Here is a 24,406-nt window from a genome sequence, read left to right on the forward strand (position 1 = left end):
TCAGAGGTCAAGGAATAGACGATAGGGTTAGACGTTAGGAGCTGATTCTTGGACTATTCGACTGCAACCCCTGGGTGGGACCTCCCCCTTTATGAGGCTCCCACCCACATACCCGCCGACCACACACACACCCTCACAGCGCGGGGACCGTCAGAGCTACTGCTTTTTACAGCGGCCGGAGTGAGAGGAAAAAGACGAAGAGAAGAGGACATTCTGAGTGGCAAAGAGCCAGGATTGGGATCAAAGAAATGAGACGTAGCTGGAAAGAGTGAGGCAGAAAAAGTGAGAGAAACCTTAAGGCAGATATGAGGAGGGTGAGTTTACAGGAGCTGTGAAGAGGAAAGGCTTTATCTGTTGTTCACACATGGACAGGACTGAAAAAACAGCCGGTAAGTGAGGAGCAGTGTGTGTGTGTGTGTGTGTGTGCGTGTGTTTGTGTTGAAGGGTGTCTCTAAATAAAGTCTATAATACTTTCCTTTGTTCAGGGCTAAATGCTAGCAGTTGACAGAATCCGAGAGGTAAGAGAAGAGCTAAAATGATATAACACACGCAGTCCCAGAACTCAAGGCACTTTTTCAGAGGGCGGAAACTCAGAGTTGACAAGCGTGTTTCAGTGAAACTGAGGGGATGAATCGGGCTCAGACTGAGAAGTTAGTAAACGGCAGAGTAAACTAAAACTGAGCTCACAGGACAGAAACACTATAGTTTGAGTTGGTTGATTAGCTGCATTTGACACACATGTAAATCCATGGGCGTCGCAGCCATTATATGAGGGTGGGACAAGTCCCCCCCCCCCCCCCCCCCACCTTTTTAAAAGGATTAGTTTAGACCCCCCCACTTTTACTATGCGGAAAGTCCGTAAATCGGTCTCTCCACTCGCCTCTCTGTAGAGCGCTGTGTCAATGCTTCATTATCAAATCCATTCCACTTGCTTATTATGAGAATGCCCAAATCAATGAAATTCCGTCCCATGTTTTCACTGCTACTTTGTACCAAGGCAGATTCTCAGAGCCGTACACATGCTGCGTTTTTTGTGTAGTTGTATCTTTATGCCCCGGCCACACGAGGACGAAAACGGCCGTTTGCGTTACTGTTTAGTATCATATAGACCATTCGGCCATACGAGGACGGCCGAATACGACACTAAACGACTGAGGAAACGACAACGGGTCCCAAGGTGGATAGAACGGCATACGCAACGCTCTGGGGGGTCAAACGGCTCCGTGTGTGCGCCCTATACGAACATGTTCTGATAGTGATTGCGCAATAGCAATAGCCCCGCCTCTCCCCACCTCTTCTGCTCACCTCCGCTTACCCCGCGCCATTGCTGATGTGTTTCGCCACCAACAACAACAATGGCGGATCGCAGAGTTGCTATCGTGCTCCGGACGCTACTGACCATGCTACAGTTCTTTGTGCAACATCTACAGCAGACTTACACATCCAGGGGGGTTCTTACTCGCTGCTTTTGTGGATATGTACTGCAGCTTCAGCGATCATTTTCTGATAATGATTGCGCAATAGCCCCGCCTCTCCCCACCTCTGCTGCTCACCCCCGCGTCAAAGTAAACGGCACACTGAATTCAGATTATTTATCTTTCTCTCGATATGGACATAAACGCGAGAGAAGTCTAATCTGACAGGACGGAGACACCTCTCAAACTACCTAAACTAGTTATAAATATGTTTATTTTTACTGTCGGCCGGGTCACTCATTACTGGATCAGCTGCTGCATGAGACAGACACTGACGCTGTCCAAAGAGAGGGTGGAAAAAGAGAGGCTCCGTGTATTTTTATTATTATATTATATAGAGTCGTTATTCATTTGTTTTAAAGCTCAATAAATAACAAAGAAGACCTTTGACCGGCACTTTTATAATTTTGTCGGAAGATTTAAACTTTAATACACATTGACTGGCAAAAAACTATGCCCGGTTCCCTCGGCCCCCACCGCGGAGAATAAACAGAAGGGCAACCATGACAACCATGCTTCTTCGCTGCTTTTGTGGAGGAAGTTACAGCGCCACGTACAGGCTCCTGCATATGTACTGCAGCTTCTCCAGCGGTTGGAGCTAAACGGAGCGGTCTCGTGTGGGCAGACACTATCCGGATAACTATTGCGTGTGGACGGAAGCTTGTTTGCGTTTGCGTTAATCCTATGCGTTTAGCCGTTTTCGTCCTCGTGTGGCCGGGGTCTTAGTTGTAAAATCATTTCCACCTGCGAGGCTCCGGTGTTCCGGATTAACTGGTTTCCCGATCAACTGGTTTACAGAGGTGGGGGGTGGCCTTCGACTAAAATAGAGTGGCGAAGTCCCTCCCCTTCCCATGGGACCTTATTTCGAAAATATTATGTATTGAAGTCAATGGAGAGAGAAAGATTATCTTTCGATCCCGTTTGAATTGTGCCACAAATTACACATATGATGTTTGTCAATTTAAAAGATAATTTTGCAAGTCAAAAAAATTAAAATGTGTCGTAAAACTGTGAAGTAACACATTTGTTTGTGTGAAACGCTTAATGAACTACATCTCTGGTCTCGCACAACAACACACGTCACCAAGATGGCCGTCACTACTGTCTTGTCAACAAAACGATTGACTATCCTCACTATCACCACAATGAAACACGTCCAGAAGAATGTCATGCAAAGCAGCCTGCCTGCCTTCCTTTTGATTCTCTCTGAACGGCCTGGTCTTTTTAATGTTAACCATTTGTGCAGATAGCATGAAGTAGAAAAGATCGGCGATCGCCGATGCTAGCGTTAGCATTTCTCCCCCGGGCTTAAATTGTGTATTATAGAATGATCACACCGGTGACAGTACTCTTCAAAGGGTTCACGAAATATGACTACTACTCTTACTGTTTAACATTTTGGCTTACTTAATGTTACTTCATATTAAGGCTAATAAAAATGACAAGGCTGTAATGCTAACTAACGTGCTAGCTACTAGCTAGGTAGCTAACTTGATCCAGCCATTCCTGGTCCTTTCATCAGACGGGAAGCGAAAGAACGAGCCAGACCCATTGCTGGTATGATAACAACCTGGTACTAAGCACACAGGCATCTTGTTGAAGAGCCTGTGACAGCCTCCCAACAACTGTTGTGCAATGAAATATTGGGCTACTAGTAATCTCGAACCGTCAGTTTAAAAAAGAAGGTGCGATACCGTTCCGATAAATATCAATAATTTCGAACATCGCGGGGAAATTCCTTTGACTCATTTTGAAGTTTTGGGGGAAGCCGGAAGTGACGTCAATGCGGGAACGCTTCACTGTGCGGCGAGAGAGCCAAACACGGACAAAGTGTGTTGTCATGCGTAGAAATGGTGAATTACTGAGTTTAGGCACGTTAATAACTTTTTTATGAAGTTGACTACAGTATATTCATATTTGTCAGTGCTTTCATGTCAATTCGGCGAACATAAACATACATGATCGTGGTGAAGATGATGATTAAATTAGGATTAAAAATCGGTAGTGAGAGCTGCTGAATTTTCTCCCGTCAAATCGATTATTTTTGTAGTTGTACTACACCAACATGGATTAAACGTGTGTTTTTTTTTTACCACAATGTTGGGGAAATTAATGCACAGATTATGATTATTATTATTATTATTATTATTCCCACTCCGATCGGGACACTAGGTCCACCGTTTCCCCGCAGCGAGGCTCCCCCCATTGACAGTTTACGCAGTAGCGTAGCGTGGGGAAAAAATTAGGGGAAGCCAATAATACGTCCTTTCTTTTGGGTCGGGGGTGTGGTGGTCAATGTAATAACGTAACCAGATGAGTGATTACAGCACCCGGTATCATTTTACACACATTTGTATCATACAGATGCAGGACTTACACACGCCTGTTATCTAACAGGCATTCATTCACAAACTAAATCAGGAGACCTTTAACGTTTTACGTTTGATTCGCTTTTCCTCGCTGTACACAGCTCCAGTTTGGGCATTAGCCTGTCATCAGATTGTATGTGTTGTTGCTGCTGTTGCGGAAGTTTAGTACAATTATTTTTTGATTAAATACTCCAAATCTCCACCCTCCATAATTGCATTTGCTTCAGTTGCTTGCTACTTTCTAACGGCGGTGAGAGTGGTGCAGTGGCGCTATCTATCTTCTATCGATTAGATTTATGATTCGAAAATTATAAAAGTAGGGTAGACATGTGGATATTATCCGACTGAACACAAAGTGCATTTATCTAACAGGTTCGTTTTCCACTGACCTTATTTCGAGCTATTTTCCAAACTCCTATGGAGAAATCCCATTGCTTTTTTGTCGAGGGAAACCGAGCGCAGCTTACTTCCGTGTTTTAGGATGCGTCACTGCAACACTAACGGCCCGTCTACACTACAGGCATCGAAAAATGCTTTCAACGCTTCGCCCATTCACTTGAATGGGGTGACGTAGAAGATTTTGAATCTTCGCCGAACTGCATTGTGGGGAGCGGAGCATGGCTTTGCAAGCATCGTGAGCATCAAAAGTTGAGCAATGTTCAACTTTTGATGCTCCCGAAGCTGGCATCAGCCAATCAAATCCCGTTTATGCAAATCCCGCCAGTACAAGCGCTAGCCAATCAAACCGCGTGCAAGCTGGGAGAGCCAGACCGCAGTTCATTTCCTCATATTCCAAACGAGAAATTACGGTAGCAAATCACCCGGTTCTTTCCGACCAGAACTATTTACCGGGATACAAACCGGAGGAACCAGGCATGGAGGGAGGTGGCAGAGACAGTGGGTGAAACTGGTAGGTTTTCGCCTGTTTGGGGAGTTTATATCCAGTTTACTTCGTTTTAACATTGCTATTGCTTTGTATGTCGGGGGCGGGAGATTCATGTGATTGGTTGTTGGTCGCGTTGCTCGCAAAAAATCGCCAAGCTTCAGACACGCCCATCTTCAAGATTTTTTTATGCCTGTCGTGTAGACGGGCCGTTAGTTGATGCGATTTGATTGGATTGTGAGGCAAGGGAAGCCAGCCGCCTCTGGCTTCCCTTGGCATGGCCCTGACCAATCACAGGTTGGCAGGGGCATGACGTGAGCCTCATCTGATTGGTCAATCCCTCAATTTTTTTTCACCAAGGGAAGCCAATTTCGGCTGGCCTCCTCTCGCAACAGAGAGTGCAATCTACTGTTTCACCATAGCATCTAGAGGGGCGCTGTTTCACTATTTGTAAAATACTCAATGAGAATGGGGAAGAGACGGGCCGGCAGCAACACACAACAAAGAATTTCCTAAACTAAACGAAGTGTTTATTTATTTATTAAAATTATAACTACAATCCAAAAAAACAGGGCAAGCCTGGCTTCCCTTGGCCTCCAGGAGAAAACGCCACTGAGTTTACGTGGGCTGGGCTGGGTGCAGTGGCGGACTGGCCATAGGGACGAATCCCGATGGGCCGGTACAGAAGTGGGCCGGTCGGATAAGTCACTAGCACATCCCCCACTCCCCCCGTTGACAATTTACTAGCGGTACCGAAGTGGGCCGGTCGAGAGTCCCGGGATGATTTTTAGTCCCAGTCCACCACTGGCTACATGACCATATGATCGCCCATATTGACGCACCTAATTCCTAAACTTCTAACAGATACAACATCAACCGATCCTTCAGCCTCATATGAGCTCTCAGACAGGTTCAAAATTAAACTGTCATCGCTGTCTGAGCTTGCTGCTGTGTGCGCCATCGTGCGTTTACATGCAGATGCTGGGATCCTGAACGGTGCAGCTGGAGCGCTGTGCCCGCAATGACGTCACACAAAATGTGGCGGGATTTGAAGAATCCCCGAGAAGATCCAAAAAATGGTCAACATTGAAGGGCAGATGCATGGTTATCAAAGTACAAATATCCAAAATCAGTTCAGTAACGGTTTTCAAGGGGACAATATTTACTCAAATTGATGGGTTTGGATGATGGGGGAAACTCGTGTCACAGGCTCTTTAAAGTTATCTTATCTTAACCAGTGCCATATAGATAGATTATATCTATATGGCACTGATTTGAGCTATCTCTTAGTGGAGGAAAACAATTGTGACATCACTTACGACTGTGGGATTTGTAGTCTTTCTAGTTGCGTATTTTTCATAGTCTTATATTTCAACAGTTTTACGACAAACTGTGACTTTTTTGACATGGAAATTTGTCAATTTCGATCGCTTCTTCTGTCGTTTACATACATCTTTTGGTATATTTGGCTCGGTAGGAAGACTTTGATGCACATTCAGTACCAGTGTGTGAGGTTGTGGTTACGATGGCGATATCCGGACGCGAACAGCGAGGACTACAAAAAGAAAAATGAGTTGACATGGGGATGTCTGTTCAAAACATTGCGAACTCCAATAAATAATTTAAACCAGCTATTGTTGCCAGACTTATTACTGAATATCGTTCTTAATGTGATACCAAGTCCATCTGAGACTTGTGTACACCTTCAGACAGCCTCCAAGTGAAGCACACAGTGTTTACTCACAGTTTGAAAGCAGCGTGGAGAAGTCTAAACCTGTGTTAAACTGTGACCCGCTCAGGTAAATGGCGATCCGCCCAGGGAACTGGGATCCGCCCAGGGTAAACTGTGATGCCTATGCTGTTAAAGAGCCTGTGACACGGGTTTCACCCATCATCCAAACCCATCAATTTGAGTAAATATTGTCCCCTTGAAACCGTTACTGAACTGATTTGGGATATTTGTACTTTGATAACCATTAATCTCCCCTTCAATGTTGACCATATTCTGGATCTTCTTGGGGATTCTTGAAATCCCGCCAAATTATGTGTGACGTAAATGCGGGCCAAGAGCTCCAGCTGCACCGTCCGGATCCCAGCATCTGCATGCAAACGCACGATGGCGCACACAGCAGCAAGCTCAGACAGCGATGATGACTGTTTAATTTTGAACGTGTGTGAGAGCTCATATGAGGCTGAAGGATCGGTTTATGTTGTATCTGTTAGAAGTTTAGGAATTAGGTGCGCCGATATGGGCAATAATACGGTCATGTAGCTAGTGGTGGACTCGACCGGCCCACTTCGGTATCGCTAGTAAATTGTCAACGGGGGGAGTGGGGGATGTGCTAGTGACTTATCCGACCGGCCCACTTCGGTACCGGCCCATCGGGATTCGTCCCGATGGCCAGTGTGCCACTGCACCCAGCCCAGCCCACGTAAACTGTCAACGGGGGGAGCCTCGCTGCGGGGAAACGTGGACCTAGTGTCCCGATCGGAGTGGGAATAATAATAATAATCATAATCCGTGCATTTTATCCATTCATTTCCCCAACATTGTGGTAAAAAAACCACACGTTTAATCCATGTTGTTGTACTACAACTACAAAAAGCATCGGTTTGTTTTTTCATCAGGAAATGCAGACCGGCTCAAACAAACGATTTTTAATCATCATCCTCACGATCATTTAATCTATCATATGTTCGCCGAATTTACATGAAAGCACTAATAAATGTAGTTTCATCCACTTGAGTTTACAACTACAAAAATAATCGATTTGTTTTTATATCACATCCGACGGGAGGAAATTCAGCAGCTCTCACTACCGATTTTTAATCCTAATTTAATCATCATCTTCACCACGATCATGTATGTTTATGTTCGCCGAATTGACATGAAAGCACTGACAAATATGAATATACTGTAGTCAACTTCATAAAAAAGTTATTAACGTGCCTAAACTCAGTAATTCACCATTTCTACGCATGACAACACACTTTGTCCGTGTTTGGCTCTCTCGCCGCACAGTGAAGCGTTCCCGCATTGACGTCACTTCCGGCTTCCCCCAAAACTTCAAAATGAGTCAAAGGAATTTCCCCGCGATGTTCGAAATTATTGATATTTATCGGAACGGTATCGCACCTTCTTTTTTAAACTGACGGTTCGAGATTACTAGTAGCCCAATATTTCATTGCACAACAGTTGTTGGGAGGCTGTCACAGGCTCTTTAAGTATTTTATTTTGGTGAGTCTGTCGCAAGACAGAAAAGACAGCCAGTATTGCTAGAATATAAACCTTTTTTTAATTGCATTCTATTTCTAGCGCAACAGCTTTGGTCCAGGTTTACATCCTATCAGCTACTGCATTAGCAGACATAGCAAAAGGAAATGGGGGGGGCCTATTTAGAAAGTTAGCGTTTAAAAATGTCTATATTGTGAGGCTAAATATTATATTGTACAGCATGGCAAATATCACGAAACACATGGCCTGATTTGCATATTGGAACTTAATGTGTGCACTAGAACACATTTAAAAGAAAAAAGAGAATAACAGGTATGAAATTATTCCAACTCATACTATAGGACAGTAACACAAAAATACAGTTTAAAAGGGGAGTGATTAGTAAAATATGCATAAAGAAAAGTACATCTGTTTACAGTTCTGTTTCACATGGGTGTTGATGAGAGATGCATCCATAGATTTAGTCCCTAACTTTGCTCTCAAAGTGCAGCAGATTGATGCATTTAACTTCAACATTTAAAAACAAATCTTCCCGGGGGAGCATGCCCCCGGACCCCCCTAGAGGAGGTGAGGTCCACCACCTGCCCACACCCCCTGTCAAATTGTCCCACCCTCATTGAGGAGGCTTCCTACGCCCATGTATAAATCTCAGAGCAAGTTTGAATGGTTTTTTATAATTAAAACACATTTCAATCCTATTTAGAAATGGTCTGTGTTGTTTGATGTGTATTTTTCTTTGTGTGTAAAATAATCTATATATTTCAACAAAGTTACGTTTTTTTATTGGCACTTTGATTTTATAATTATATAGAACAGGGGTGTCCAAACTACGGCCCGGAGGCCAAATGCGGCCCGCGGACCATGTTGAATCTGCCCTCAGCAAATTCAAAAAGTATAATGAAATATGGCCCACAAATTAAACATCTGCTATTGTACTTCTTAAATATATATGTTCAAATATATAACACAAATTCAGTCAATTAAAGTTGAAAAGATTTTCTAACAAATCTTAGTTGATAAGAAAAAAGCCCAATAACACATTTACATAACAACCTTGAAATATATACCCTTAATATTTCCTCTTATGATAAGCAATCTGAGCCTGCTGTTTTAATGAATGAGCTGCCAACACAATAAATGAAACCCTCTGGAGAGCTGTGGGTTTTTTTCATCAATATCAGCCATAATTTACCTACATTTGATAGATTTTTCTAACTTCTAATTTATGAGGCAATATACCTCTAGTGAGCGGCCCAACCCTTCGTATATTTTTCTGTATGTGGCCCTCGGTGAAAGAAGTTTGGACCCCCCTGATATAGAACATGGTTTTAGTTTTTTTTCTGCTTAAACTTTAATTCCAAATAGTTCGATTTACCCTCCATTCCAGGAAACAATGGTCAACAGTTAGGCCACACAAGTTAAGATAAAGTTTAAAAGAAAGTTTTGTCGCCCTCTTAACTTCCTCTTCTCTCTTTTGTTTCCCGCAACTGTGAGTCAATCTAAAACCAGGGATTATAGGATAAGTACTTTTAATTTAGTTCTGAAAAAAGACTGGTCACGTCTACATCACCGACCACATACAGCATCAACATGTTGCCATCATTAGTGACTGACATTCAACATAGTAACATGTTTTGTTGAATTCATTTTTTTGGGTGAGATTCGAGAAATACAGCATTTAAAGGGGGAGATAGGGGCTGGCATGCCCAGACATTCCACAAGTTGGAATCGAACCAGCGTACTTCTTGGCAGCTGGGACTGAGCAAATGCACATGGGCCCCCAACCTCCACTCAGTTGTATGTCAGCCCAAGTTACATGTTTTTCATTTGTTTTTAAAAGGTGTGGTTAGCTGCTAGTGGTTTCTATGGAAAGACGTATGAAGAAAACATTGGATACAATATTCCAATCTGGCAATTTATGAATTCCTGTTTGGATAATTGTTTTATAACTATTGTGTATAGAACAAGTTTTTAAGGTTAGTATGTGTCACTAGATAATGTTTAGAAAAGCCTAAATAGTGTTATTGACCAGTGCTGCTCGTGAGGGCTTGTGTCTACGAGTGAGTTTTTTTTTTTAATACAATGTCCATCAAATAAATATGGTAATTTCAGAGTTGTTAAGTTTGTAGAGTTGTGTCCATCCCATCTAAACTTGTTGCCCTTTCTTTTTTTTCTTTTAGCTCTGGGAGGAATATGGGAAAGACCTCAACCTTTTGACAGATTTGAATAGCTGAACAAAAATATGCTGGGAGCAGCGATTCAGCCAACTGCTATAAAAAGCTATGTTTCCCACAGAAATTGCCCAAATTTGAAGTGTAGGTTCCCACAGCACTTAGTGTAATGAATGGGGTTAAGAAGTTTCGATCATGGTAAAATATAGATTGTATAGCTGATAGTGTGCAACTGATTATGTGCAATGTAACACTGATTGGTTGAAATGAAGTCAACAACTCCATTGCTTTTGGTTCATTCAAATGTATCATGCTAGTACAAACTTGTTTAAATTCACGCTGTTTTTTCTAAGAGTGTGCAGTTTAGACTAGTCACGGCCTCCAATTAAACGTATCTGTCTAATGAGGTGTGGTCTGAGGCTGGTAATCAGTTCTATCACCTCTTATGACATTTTACTCCCCAATGTTAATAGCTAATTGGGAATCACGAAAAGTCTAAATCAGAATAATACTTTAAAGAAATTCAACTTCCTCTTACGAAACTCCTTCACTAAGTAATCCTTGGGTGTGGACATGTGTGACAGAGGAGACTGGACTGTAGTCATGTTTATTTGATCATATCTAGGCCAGATAGTTATCACAGCCAGCAGCCTGTGTGGTTGAACCCACATTGAGAAAACATATGTGACGGCGGCCTAAATAACAGAAATATTCTGCATTCCTGTATGTGTCACCCCAATGACCAATAGCACAAACTACTAATGGCGCGTTTCCACTGACTGGTTTTCGGACCCCAGCCTAAGGCACACTTGTGCAATAATCATGCTGTCTGATCAGCATCTTGATATGCCACACCTGTGAGGTGGGATGGATTATCTCGGCAAAGGAAAAGTGCTCACTATCACAGATTTTTTCAGATTTGTGAACAATATTTGAGAGAAATGGTTATTTTGTGTATATAGAAAATGTTTTAGATCTTTGAGTTCATCTCATGAAAAATGGGAGCAAAAACAAAAGTGTTGCGTTTATATTTTTGTTCAGTGTATATAGTATAGCTTATAAAAGGGTGTTATCTTATGAGTTATTTAGAAGGAAAACTCTGGTTGGAGTTAAACAATGAATGGTGAACCCATCTGCATTGTCAGCCGAGTGTCGGGAAAACACAAGTAGGTAGGGTGTCAAATATCCCACCTGAGGTGATGTGTGCAACTCAGATTATATTTCTACTGGTACCACATGAGTGAACATGCTATTCTTCTCTTCAAATGTAAGAAGAAGCAACAAAGACCTCAATTGAAAGTTGTTACTTCATCCAATTGGATGAAGTAACTTCTGGCGTTCTGGGGCAGCATAGACAGGTATTTTCTGTGTTAGAGTTTTATTCGCTACACGGTGTACTTTGAGGGTTTGTGACTCTGCAGACCGTTTACATGCAGAAAAACCTTCATAACACAAGGGGACGGGTAATAACCGGAAAAGCATGACATGGGACCTTTAAGTAAATGTAGTAATACCAAAGAGAAGTAATACTGTTATATTTAAAATATATGCAATAAATACTGCTAGGTAACTTTCACCAAGCGATCAAGAAAGATAATATGTATGACCAATCATTTATTGATTTTTTGTTGTTGTATTACTGTGCCGAATCTCAGAGATATTTAAAGTGAAAGAATAAGTGTATATCTTTAAAAATGTATTGATCAATCTCTTCCAAACATGTCACAGTGAAAACTAAATAGGAATAAAAAGAGGAATGTTTCTGAAAACTAAATTATTCCAACTTCATGGGTAACATTGTAATTAGGTGAAGTACAAGCACCTCAATATTTTACTGTGTACTTACAGTTACATTCCACCACTGTCAGTTTGACAGCAGTGCATGTCGGCCTGTGCAGAACTGAGACGCATAACTCCAGTAAGCAAGACCAAAACAACTATTTCCTGTTAAAGAAAAGGGGTTACAAAGAAAATCACTATCAATTAATCAGCCCAGTCTCACTACTTCCATATTAGCTTCAAGGGGGCTTTACAATCTACACAGCATTCCACAACCCCTGTCCTAAGACCACTGCAGCAGAGAAAGGTAAAACCCCCCCAACAAACATTAACAGGGAGGGAATGTAAGAAGCCTCAGGGAGAGTGACTGAGCTGGCATTCCTCTCCAATGGCGGGAAGTTTTTCTAAACTTAAGTGATCATTGATGGTGATCCTACAGTTTCTAAAATGTATTCAGAGAACACACAACACTCAATAAGTGTGTAAAATAATGTATTTTTCCCATTTCCTGTAGGCTATGGTTGTTTGTTTATGGATAATATTTATTTAAGAAGGGACAATGCATATTAATTGTCGTCAGTACTTGAGTCCATCATGAAGAAGTGCCAGATTTAGCCATACATTCTAATGATCTGAATAAGTATTTTACAATCCCCTTTGGAAGAACCTCTGGTTGATGAGTTATGATTTGTTATTTAAGAATTATTGTGTGTGGGAGGGGGCCAGACCATGAAATAAGGAAAATATCTGCACATTTGATAATTATTTACCAGTTCAAGGATTCATATTTTGTTCAAAATGTACAATAATTATATAAATTCCAATTTGTATCCACGATTTGTTATGCATTCTAAAGTGGCATTAGGGAAAATCACAACATTAATTCAATATCAAGTAAACCAGGGCCAGAATCACCAATATGTGTAGCATTAAAAGCAGCTTAAGGTATGGGGGAGCAATGCGTCATCATTTATGAAATAATGCTTCCTACTTGATACTAATAAATATATTTGCATGGCTTTTCTGTCTTAATAGTTTGGTCATATACATACAACTATACAACATATAACAAAAAATGTAATCTTTTGATCTCAAAAGCAGCAGTAAAGATAAGCGCCCATGCTCAAAGAAGGTTGTTCTTGAATGTGCATAATCTCCTTCCATATTTAGAATAACAGGAAACTAAGAAGGCCTAACTTCCCCAAATGAGCCTTGCAACAGGAAATGTTTGACAGTTTCTAACAGTAGAGCGTCTCATGATGTTTATCCACATGACCTCAAAGTGTGGATTCTGGGCCACGTGTTGTCTCTTTTGTTGTAGCAGCGGTGTTCAGAGAGCCTGTGTTCGGCATGGTATGTTGCTCAGACGTCAGCAGCTTCTCTGCTTGGGGGCTCTGTCCGGCTAAAGCCACTCTGCTATGGTTGTTTGTGCTGAGTCGGCACTTGCTTTCACTCTGTAGTTAGCCAACATGGAGGACGTGCCTTTTGCAGTGTTTATATGGATGTATAAACAGAACTGGACACAGAGGAGGCGGGACCTCGTTCAATCCTATAGAAGTTGCTCAGTGGCGCATGAAGCCAAAATTGACTAGTTCTCTGGACTCTCCAGTATCTGGGTCTGTGGAGCATGCACACTAGTGATGGGAATTATGGCTCTTTGAAGGGAGCAGGATCTTATGGCTCCGTTCCTTTGTGAGAGCCGTTCAAAAGAGCCGTTTTTTTTTAAGGGGGCGGGGTTACTAGGTTTATCTGCGAAACATACCTTTTATAATTCAATCAAATGTAGCCCTGTTTTGACTAATGATTTATATGTGTACACATATCACTTACATTATTCAATACATCCTTTGTACTGAAGTATTCAAAAGTAAAAATTACATTTTTAATATAAATGATTTGCCGTGGCCAATTGTTTTCATTGCATTTACAGACCCTTGCTCCTGTCGTTCGCGTAAAAGAGCCGGCTCTTTGAGCCGACTCGTTCGCGACCGACACATCACTAGTGCGCACTTGCATTTTGCATAAGCCCCGCCTCCAATCCGCAGCAAAACGGACGATATATATACACTATGCTGAATTACAGACATCTTTTTCCAGATGTAAATCAATGGGAAAAAGTATGTTTGGGCCCATTGACATCACAGACTGTTCCCTAAACTCTTACTGCGTGTTAAGGAACTGTACATAGATTTTTGATGAATGGATGTCATTTTGAAATAACATTATTGAAAATATAATATAAAAAGGGTGAACTTTACAGACACAGTCCCCATTTTAGTTCATGTGAAAACAGAATTAAAATCAGGGAACAGAAGTTATACCGTCTCTATTTTTTTAAACACTTTTTTTCTTAAAACAACAGCTCTGGCATATATTTTTTATAATTTGAACGGACTTGTGTACTGGACAGGACTGAGAACAAGTAAAGTAGGATCATGGGCGTTTTTTTTTGGGGGGGGGGAAACAGGGGCCAGAAGATTGTGATGTAACTTGAGCTGAAGTTGTGGTAATGTGTTAATAAACATTTTTTTTAAATGCAAATGTTTAAAAAAAAGTTGTTTACACAAATTAAACTTTTTTGTTCACTATAATTTGTACTTAAAGGGACGTATCATGCAAATTGCAGTTTTTGATCTCTTTTATACATAAATGTGTGTCTAGGAACTCACGCAGCCAGTGGCGGCGCCAGAGATTTTCTTTTTGGGGTGCTGTGGGGTAGCTTGACGTTTCATAGAGGGAGCTCAAACATTTAGGGTTTCCCATTAATGTCCCGGGCGCTACAGTGGAATTTTCTACTGCAACACTCCCCACACGCACACACAGTGCACCCGCGACTGTTAAGGCCGCTACACACCAACCTGAGACTAAAGAACGCGTATCGAAGGCGCCCCGACTTTTACGCCCCGACTTTTACTCCCCGACTTTTACGCCCGCTACGCCGCCCGCCTACGAACACACCGCAAAGACTTCAGTTGACGAGTGGCAATAACTGTCCTTACCAGCAGGCAGCGGTAGTGTGTATTCGTCATTCAAAAGAGGCAACAACCGGAAGACAGACTATACACCGAGAGAAGAAGAACAGGCTGCGTGATATAAACAAACAACAAATAGCGTCTGGGTTCCATTTTCACTCTCTCTCGTCGATCGAAAACATGTAAACATAAAAAAGAAACTCTTGCGTCCAGGTGAGATGAAAATGAAAGAGATTAACCGTCTGTGTGTGCCTTCTTAATCGTTTGTTTTGGTCCCTCACTTCCGCTTTGCTTCTCATGCACTGACTCGCTAAGCTGAACAGCCAATCAGTGATTTATTTGTCCCGACTTTCTTTGGCCTGGTGTGAAAATGTGCCGTAAAGAGACGACGGTGCGGGACACACCAACCTGAGTACGGCGCCACGAAGGCCCGACTGCCTCTGACTGCCTCTGACGGCCTCTGACTCCCAAAATCGGTTGGTGTGTAGCGGCCTTTACAATGAAGACTCGATAATCAGCTCACGGCATATTGGCGTAAGCAAGGGTAAAGTACTATTTTTTTACAAGTGGGGGGTGGACCTAACATCCTCTAGGGGGGTCCGGGGGCATGCTCCCCCGGGAAGATTTTTTTTTAAATATTGAAATGAAATGCATCAATCTGGTGCACTTTGATCTATCTAAATCTATAGATATCTCTCAGCACGCATATGAAACAGAACTGTAAACACATTTTCTATTTCTTTATGGATATTTTACAAATCACTCCCCTTTTAAACTATATTCTTGTTTTAATGTCATATAGTATTTCATACCTGTTTTTCATTTATGCTCTTATTTTTTTATACCTATAATGATCATATAAACGTGTGCCTCAGAAATACTTATTTACATTAATCGTGACCAAACCGTATTGAGACCCACTGAGATAAAATAGACTAAAGTTAACTATCTAAACACTGAGTCATTTACTTCACCTGAGCTGAGGTTATCTGAGACTCTCAGTCTGACAGGAAAGAGTTCTCCCTCCACCTTGTTGTTGAAAAATCTCCTTATATCCGTTAGCGTAGCTAGCACCAGATGCTAACCACAACGATCTCCGGTACCAGTGCGCGCTCTCTCTCTCTCTCTCTCTCTCTCTCTCTCTCTCTCTCTCTCTCTCTCTCTCTCTCTCTCTCTCTCTCTCTCTCTCTCTCTCTCTCTCTCTCTCTCTCTCTCTCTCTCTCTCTCTCTCTCTCTCTCTCTCTCTCACGCACGCACACAAAATGGCTTGTGCCACACACACAGAGTAGAGCTTGAATGAAACACAGAGACCCAGAAGTAGGCTACTTGTACTGTAGCATATTATTTTCGAATCAATCCTTTTTCAAATTATGAATTTCACACATAAAAAACAACGAGCAGATACAGATTTTCTGCTGATATGACGTCAAATCGGCGGCGGACCCACAGAAAGTTGCCTGACGTGTTTTGGACGTAATCTCATCTTTGTTTACATTAGCAAGCCTCGCTAACACTCAGAGCTAACCTGTACTGTAGAGCACATGTGTTTTGAAAAAGCAGGAAATAAAAAAAGAACTCACCTTGTGATAAACCCACAAGAGAAAAAGCATTTGAGCGCCATAGTGTTTCAGATATAATCCTTGATGTGGTTTAGAACAGGATGGCGTTTTATCACAGCAGAATTTAACTTTATCTCTAGTAGAATTCTGATCCGGCATTTTTCAAGCTAAGGACCCAAAATCCGCGTTTCTCTAACAGGGCTGCAAAAGAGGGGTATGAGCAGTATGAGGCATGGCTACAATGGGTGATCTGTTTGGTATTTTAAGCAAAGAACTTGTATAGGTATGGGTATGGCCCTACAATATATTTTTCCAATATAGCATAATAGGTCCACTTTAACAAACAATGTTTATTTGTCCCGCATTAAATCTGCCACTCATAAAATAACTGGCTCCAGCATTGTTCAAGGACCGCCACAGAGTGGGATTGACCCTTCATTATGTTCGTATATCCATTGTTTCTGAATTGAAAAGAGGATTACAAAGAAGGGGGGGAGCATGCCTCAGAAGAGCACAGAATACACACTGAGCTGTCGCTTTGTGAACACATGCACGAGACACAGCGATTCTAAAAATTATCTGCAGTTTCTGAGTTTGCAGTTTCGCCTTTTCACATTGGAGTATGTTTATTTGTTGTTAGTTTTACACTATTGGTACAATATGGTCTGAAATATAACTGTTAAAATAAGTTATTTTATTCGTCTAAATCTTCGTACAGAATGTGAGATGTGATGCCTGTGTGTGTTTTTCCGCTGTAGTATATAGTATGTTGTAGGGAGGTGAACAGAATCCTGCCTTTATCACTTAAATAGTCAAATCTAGTTAGCTTAGTCAAATAGTCGATAAAGAGCACTTTGTCTCTCAGTATGTGTGTGTGTGTGCGTGTGTGTGTGCGTGTGTGCACCAGCACAGCTGTAGGCAGTTTAAATTGTATCTTGCAATAAAGATAGAGTTAATGGTTTTCTCTCTTGCTGTGACTGTTCCCACGAAAAACATCATCACATCAGTGAATTCCATCTGCACAAACAGACTAAATTCTCCCCTAAAGTAGCCTTATTATTATGCAACTAGAAAAAGGTGTGTTTTTTTGGCAGCAGTAGAACCAGATGTAACTTAGTGTGATCCCATCATACAACAATATGTTTTGATGATTGAATATATAAAATCTTGAATAGAGATGTAATAAAGTAAAGAAAGCTTGCTTGATTTCATTCGTGTGCCAGTTATTTTACAATATTGGGATATAATTATAAAACCACAGGATATTGATTGTAAAAACCAGGCCCTAGAGATTGTGATCAAATAAGTATAAACACATAACTGAGGAGCCAGACAAATGGACTTTGAGTCCATATTAAATACCTATACACCAATTGTGAATATTAGAGTGATGCCAAGAGAAATGAAAAAATACAAAGTACACTAAACTCATAATATTCCCCTCTGGAAAACCATACACGTATTGCTAATGGAGCTATACGTGAAAGTCTGATACACATATCTAAGTAATGCTTTATCCCTTAATATTAAAAGAAAAATGCTTTTGGTAAATTTCAGTTGTAAAATAAAATGTATCTTTTATTCTATATTTTGAGCACGACTGATTTAACCATAAGCTTTTACAATAACATATAATATCATTATCAGTATATTATATGAATATTTTAGAGATATTAGAAGTAATACAAATAAAAGAGTCTACTGAAATATATTTGGAATACAGCAGTGATAATTTAACATGTGGGTATATTATACAGATTCTAGACAGTATAAAGGCACAATAGAATTTGGATTTGATTTCCTAAATATGATAGTGATATAATGGCATATAATTAGAAAAAATCATTTAATCTGCAAAAATCTATTCTAGGCATCTATATGGATCCTACAGAAATGTTGAACTTAAATATGAATACTGAACGTTATTATTATTAGTTATTATTTTCCAGTGTTGGGCAAGTTACTTCCAAAATGTAATAGGCCTACATTACATATTACTGTCTGTTTTAAGTAATAAGTTACATTACAATATCACTGTCTCTGAAATGTAATGAGTTACACTACTTTTTATATAACTTTTGAGTTACTTTCACCAAAATAACCGCAAAAGAATGGCTAGGTATTTTAAATGCTAAAATGTAGTTTAGTGCAGCAACTGTGTATGCAAGGCTTAGTTGAACACTCGATTCTGATTGGTCAATTCCGTTGCTAAGGAGGATCAAGAAAGACAAAGTAAAAGAGGGTAAAAGACGGAGCGCTGGACGTCAGATAAATGAACAGAAAAAGACAGACAGGAAGTAAACACTAACAGGAACAGAACACGGTATGGGCTCTGCAGTGTTTAAGGACTTGTTAGTGGAGCAGAAACTGAACTGAGTTGGACAGTGCTGCCGTTAAGTTGTTGTCGCAGTTCCAGCCGTTGGTGCGCCGTGGAACTGCCGTGGAACCGCCGTGGATGTTCTTATTATACATCCATGCGTTGAACGGAGTTTTTCTTTTTTCTTAGCGGAAGAAATACGATAATTTTAAGTCAATAAAATCATTTAATTAATATTGTGAGTCGATTCCTTAGTTTGTTTAGTATCTGGCCATGTAATAAGCGGGATAATGTGCAGCGACTTGGTCATTATGGGGAAAAGAACACCCTTCAGGCTCATCAAGATCAGCCTGACTGATTACGTAAACACCAGGTTTACTAATCTACCGGCACAATTTTTGTCTGGTGTCGGAATGTCGATGTTAGTGAATTCTTAAAAAACAAAACACCATTTAATTTCGGGTTAAAATGAGTTGTAAAGGCGTTACTGAGAATTGTAACGAGTAGTATATTACCCACATTTCATTAGTAATGCGTTACATTACTTCGTTACATTACTTCGTTACAGCAAAAAGTAATACATTACTGTAACTCCGTTACTTTTGTCACACGTTACACCCACTACAGTATACTTATAGATATAGCCTACATTTAATACTGAACAATCAAAACTGCAAAACGTACACATGATGATGATGAGTTAGATTTATCTGTGAAAGTATGAACACACCCTGCTGAGTCTTGAGGGGAAACAGAACCTGTTGAGAGCTGTGCGAAAACACCATGTGGTGACGCACCGTTAATGGTGACATAGAACAGGGACAACTCACAGTGATTACGGGAAGTCCTGCACAGATCTCAAAACCGTGACACCCGTCAATCTACTCTCCATATCCTCCGTGAGTAAGACAGCAGCACATTCCTCGTGCGTTTCTCTCCCGGGATGATCCTCTGATGATCGGTCGGTAACAGTGTCTTACGTTTGTGAAAAGTCTGGTAGCTCGTATGATGTGGCACGGCTGATGGCCGATCTGTTTAGTCTCGTGTTTTGCAAACAAGTAGTAATTGTGTGAGCTTTGCACGTACATCTGACAAAGTGCACGCACACGGTGTTAGAGGGAAGGGAAATCGATGAACTCACGTTTATCCTCACATTTCTGACACGGATGAATAAAGCGAGGACATTATATTCATGAGGGAGGTGGGCTCATACTAAGCACACTTCTTACAGTAAGGCATTAAGGCATGCTGTATTGCTTCCAAATGTTTAACATATTGAATATATAAACTATTTTCATTCAAAGTTGTCAGTGCTGTATCACTTCACTCAGGCATGATTTACTCTTCTCTCTTCTGTGTGTTTTAGTTTTGGGATGTGTAATGTCTGGTCACCTGCACCACAACAATGCTTTTAAATGATTCTGGTGGGTCCTTTACAAAATATTTATATAAAACCAACTACTAACTAACAGCAAGGCAAGAATAAGCACAATCTGAGCAAACTGCTGAGACTCTGAGAGCCAGTCAAACAAATTAATGAATGCAGATTAACTTTCTGTCAATCGAATAATACATCTAATCATAATGTTGCCTACACACACAACATGTGTTGTGTACTGTCTGTTAAAATATGATATTTAACAAACTCTGATACCCTTAAAGAAAGGAATATGGCACTCAAGGTCTCAGGAAGTCCACTTGACTTAATTCTAGCTTTTTAAGGTTTCTCAACCAAATCCAGAGGGCAAACTTTTTCAATTATGAGTCGAGAGAAAACATTGGGAGAAAGGTTGTAGCATCAACCCTTCTCCCAATTTTTTCAACAGATCTTTTGACAAATTGGGTCTAGAGAAGATTATTAAGACACATGTTGCAACCAGATCTGAGTTTGTGTATGTGCTTTCTGAACCATATAAACACATAACATGAATGGATCACTTAAGTGCAATTAGAAATTATTTGATCAATATGTCCTCGTTTTGTCCAACAAACAGACGTGCATATATTTACCTCACAATTATACAAAACCTGCAGGAAAGGGATTTGGAGGCTTGAACCTGGCTGTGTGTACATGTTGTGTGACGAATGACTGAAAAATGCTCCTTATGAATGAATCAACTTAACATTTCAGCACTTGTGGATTAATCAATATGAGTCTTATCTTACATGGGTATCTCATTATCTGTTTTTCAGGCACCATGTCTTCCTATGACTTACTGATGTGAGCCTGAGGGATAAGTGGAGAAGAGTTCTCAGAAAAAAATAAGGACAGAGCATGTTGTTTGGGACGAAGGAGGGACGCCAAGCTTTACCTGGAGATGCTTGCAGCCGGATTATCATGAAGGAGCGGAGCTTTTGCATCTCACAGTTGAGGAAGATCAGTAACAGAGGAACCCAGACTCATGAGGAGACTGACAAAGGTCTACTGGACTTTACATCATTAAAATAGAAGAGCTGCCAGGTAGGACAGAAGAATGAAAGAGGAGATTAAGGCGAGACAGACTAGAGGAGATAAAGTGAAGGCTAAACTAAGGCAAACAGTTTGACAGATGTAATGAGTAGTAGAGAGGCAGGCAGAAATACAATAAAAAGACTACCATTAAAGAAAAGCCAGAAGAAGATACCGCTCGAGGAGAGTAAATGTCTAGAAGTATCCAGAGAATAGGTGATCTCAGGTTTTGAAGATCAGCAAAAAACAGTATTCGCGATGTTTATGAACTTCCGTCGTATTCACAAGTGCCAGTGCGTGCAGCTGCTGACCGCATGCATGGTGCTGTGTGTGGTGATGGTCAGCTGGGAGGAGCTGGACCACCATGTGGTCAGCCACATGAAATCCTACACGTACCGCTACCTGGTCAACAGCTACGACTTCCTCAACTCTTCCTTCAACATCACCTCCAACCGTCACAGAAAGGATGGTTCTACTAACGGGTTGGTGACCTACCCATACCTCATCAACCATCCAGGGAAATGTGCATGGAGAGATGGGAAAAGCGGGGATGACGTGCTCCTTCTTCTGTTTGTGAAATCATCGCCAGAGAACTTTGAGCGGCGCCAGGCCATCAGGGACACGTGGGGGAACGAGAGCTTTGTTTTTTCCGAACTGGGAGCCACCGTGCGGATGGTGTTCGCCCTCGGTGTGGACGCAAAGCTGAGATCCAGGGTGCAGAGAGCACTGCTACAAGAGGACCAGACCTACGGAGACCTGATCCAGCAGGACTTCTTAGATACCTTCCACAACCTCACAGCCAAACTGATCACGCAGTTCCACTGGGTCCACGAGTACTGCCCTCAGGCGCGTTTCCTAATGTCTGCAGATGACGACATCTTCGTGCACATGCCCAATTTGGTGAAGTACCTAAGGCAGCTTCTGAGTAATAAATCGGGGGTCAAAGACTTTTGGGTGGGGCATGTACATAGAGGAGCCCCTCCAGTTCGCCGTAAAGAAAGCAAATACCACGTCCCCTATGATCTGTACCCCTGGCCTTCCTACCCGGACTACACGGCTGGAGCGGGGTACGTGGTTTCAGGAGATGTGGCCTCTAAGATCTACCAGGCCACTCAGGTGCTGAACTCCTCCATTTATATTGACGACGTCTTCATGGGGATTTGTGCCAAAGCCATGGGGGTCTCCCCCCAGGAGCATGTGTACTTTTCAGGTGAGGGCAAGGCTCCATATCATCCCTGCATCTATGACCACATGATCACATCACACGGTCACGCCACAGACGTTCGGTCACTGTGGCAGGCAGCTACAGACCCTGCAGTGTACGGCAAGTCCAGAGGATTCATGGGTAATCTGTACTGCACAGCGGTGAGGGCGATGATGCTGTGTCGGCCATATTACCAGAACTCTTACTCCTGTATGGCTGCTTTTACATGATCCTCAGGTAACGCAAGGACTGCTTAATGCTAAATGTTTGCAGACAAACAAATGACGGAACTTTACTCAGTCTGCCATGCTATTTTTCTTTAATGTGATATGTAAGTGTTTACTTGGCTATTTGCTCTATGGTAATAAAGATAAAAGCTCTGATAAGCAAACACATGCTCTTAGCTGTTCTTCATTTATCAACAGGATCGCTTTACAAAGGGAGAAGATACTGGTAAAACACTATGGTTATTTTACATGAGGGCTTTATTTCTTACTTCTGAAGCCATTTTATTTAGAGTCTGGAGAGTCTGAGTTACTGTCAAAACTAGTTAATATAATTAATCTGAGGCAATTTGTGCTCTGCAGACATGTCCCATTAATTGCTAAATGCATCCTTTTTAGATAAATAATCTGAATATTTCTATATCGCAAATTCTGAAGAACAACCTTTCAAATAAGGCTTATAACCATGTTGTTCTTTGTAGTTCAATTAAAGCTGATTGATGACAATTAGCAGATTAAGCGCTGAGTCAATTGAAAGAGAATGGACACTTTTTAAAAACGGGTTTAAGTAAGCAAAGAGGGTAAAAAACAAATAATTTTGTTTCTGTTGTATGTCCTTGTAAAATGAACATCTTTGGGTTTTGGACAAAACAAGACAATTGAATATCTCCATTTCATAGACCCAAATATTTATTTTTGTAGTCAATTTGCCTTTAAAAAAACAGAACAACCTATTGCCAGACAAGAAAGCCATCAATGTTTGAAATGGTCACTTGATGATGATGATAATCATCACTGCTAATCCTCATCGCTTGTCATTGCAGCACTGATTATGCAGCGTAAACAGGAACCATTTAGAAAAAAAAGTTGCTTAAAAACACATTCATGTATTCCTGTATGAGGCTATCAAGGTCATTTTCCTGATATTTTCTTTATCATTTGTCCATGGTCAGAAACTCTTTGAACTTGGTATGTTGCACTAGTATCTTAGCTGGAAGTGACTCACTGTAGACGAGCTGACAGAGCTCAACAGACGTTTCCTGTTGGGACACAGCTCAGCCAGAAGCAAGGAAGCTAAATCCAGCCAGGCTGAGCTAAACAATGCCAGATGGGGGAATTACCCTACCACAGTACAGACAGAACTCGTGGTACAGTACAGTAGGTTGCAGGGTATTTCATATTGTGCTGTTCCACTGTACCTCTTTATGATACATTATAAGGGAGCTTGAGACTTTTACTCTTCTACATTTTAGGTTTTAAAGTGCAGTGGTGTCGGGATTAATCAGAAAGGAAGCAAGAGGATTACAGGGAGAGTTTAGCAAAAATATTTGAATGCTCTTATATTTGCATGTCATGTGAGTTGTCTTTCACTTCCTGAGGCTTCTATACATCATATAAAGCAGCAACAATGGGTCACAAGTAGATATTGATTTGTTTCGAGGGTGTAGAACCTTTGGGTCAACAATAGTATAAGATGGCAACATTGTTAGTAAATAGTTGCTTTTTTACACATGCAGCTATTATAAAGTGACATTATCAATAATTTGTGTTTCTGGCAACCTGGCTCATTTCATATAAGCTATATCTCACACAGTCTCTGCCCTCTACTGGACTCTATGGGTACTACTCTCTACCTTGCTATGCGAGCATTCACCTACTGAGTTGCATAAACCTAGTCGGGCAATCGGGGCGAGTCTACCTGAATGCGTGCGCAGGCCCACAGTATATAAGGCGGCTACGCCTCCCGACTGTCATCCTTTATCTCTTCA

The 24,406-nt window shown here is 41.2% G+C and overlaps 2 protein-coding genes across 14 annotated transcripts in view; one reads left to right on the forward strand and one right to left on the reverse strand.

The window, feature by feature from the left end:
• Positions 1-24,406, reverse strand: part of mcf2l2 (MCF.2 cell line derived transforming sequence-like 2) — a 179,429-nt gene that overhangs the window by 80,785 nt on the left and 74,238 nt on the right. The gene's annotated exons all lie outside the window — the stretch shown is intronic.
• b3gnt5a (UDP-GlcNAc:betaGal beta-1,3-N-acetylglucosaminyltransferase 5a) lies at positions 77-22,806 on the forward strand. 4 transcript variants are annotated; one of them, XM_034235582.1, is made up of 3 exons: positions 77-389; positions 486-518; positions 20,954-22,806. In XM_034235582.1, the coding sequence occupies exon 3, from the start codon at positions 21,468-21,470 to the stop codon at positions 22,641-22,643; it is 1,176 nt and encodes a 391-aa protein (XP_034091473.1). In that variant the 5' UTR covers positions 77-389; positions 486-518; positions 20,954-21,467; the 3' UTR covers positions 22,644-22,806. The 4 variants fall into 4 exon arrangements, with proteins under 4 accessions (XP_034091473.1, XP_034091471.1, XP_034091474.1 ...); XM_034235580.1 differs by lacking the exon at positions 486-518 and having other exon boundaries at positions 82-389; XM_034235583.1 differs by lacking the exons at positions 77-389; positions 486-518 and adding an exon at positions 14,973-15,097.

The sequence above is a fragment of the Gymnodraco acuticeps genome, unplaced genomic scaffold (assembly GCF_902827175.1).
Source record: "Gymnodraco acuticeps unplaced genomic scaffold, fGymAcu1.1, whole genome shotgun sequence".
NCBI lineage: Eukaryota > Metazoa > Chordata > Actinopteri > Perciformes > Bathydraconidae > Gymnodraco > Gymnodraco acuticeps.

Coding starts and splice junctions, on each gene's coding strand:
- b3gnt5a (XM_034235582.1), top strand. CDS start 21,468: ATGTTTATGAACTTCCGTCGTATTCACAAGTGCCAGTGCGTGCAGCTG.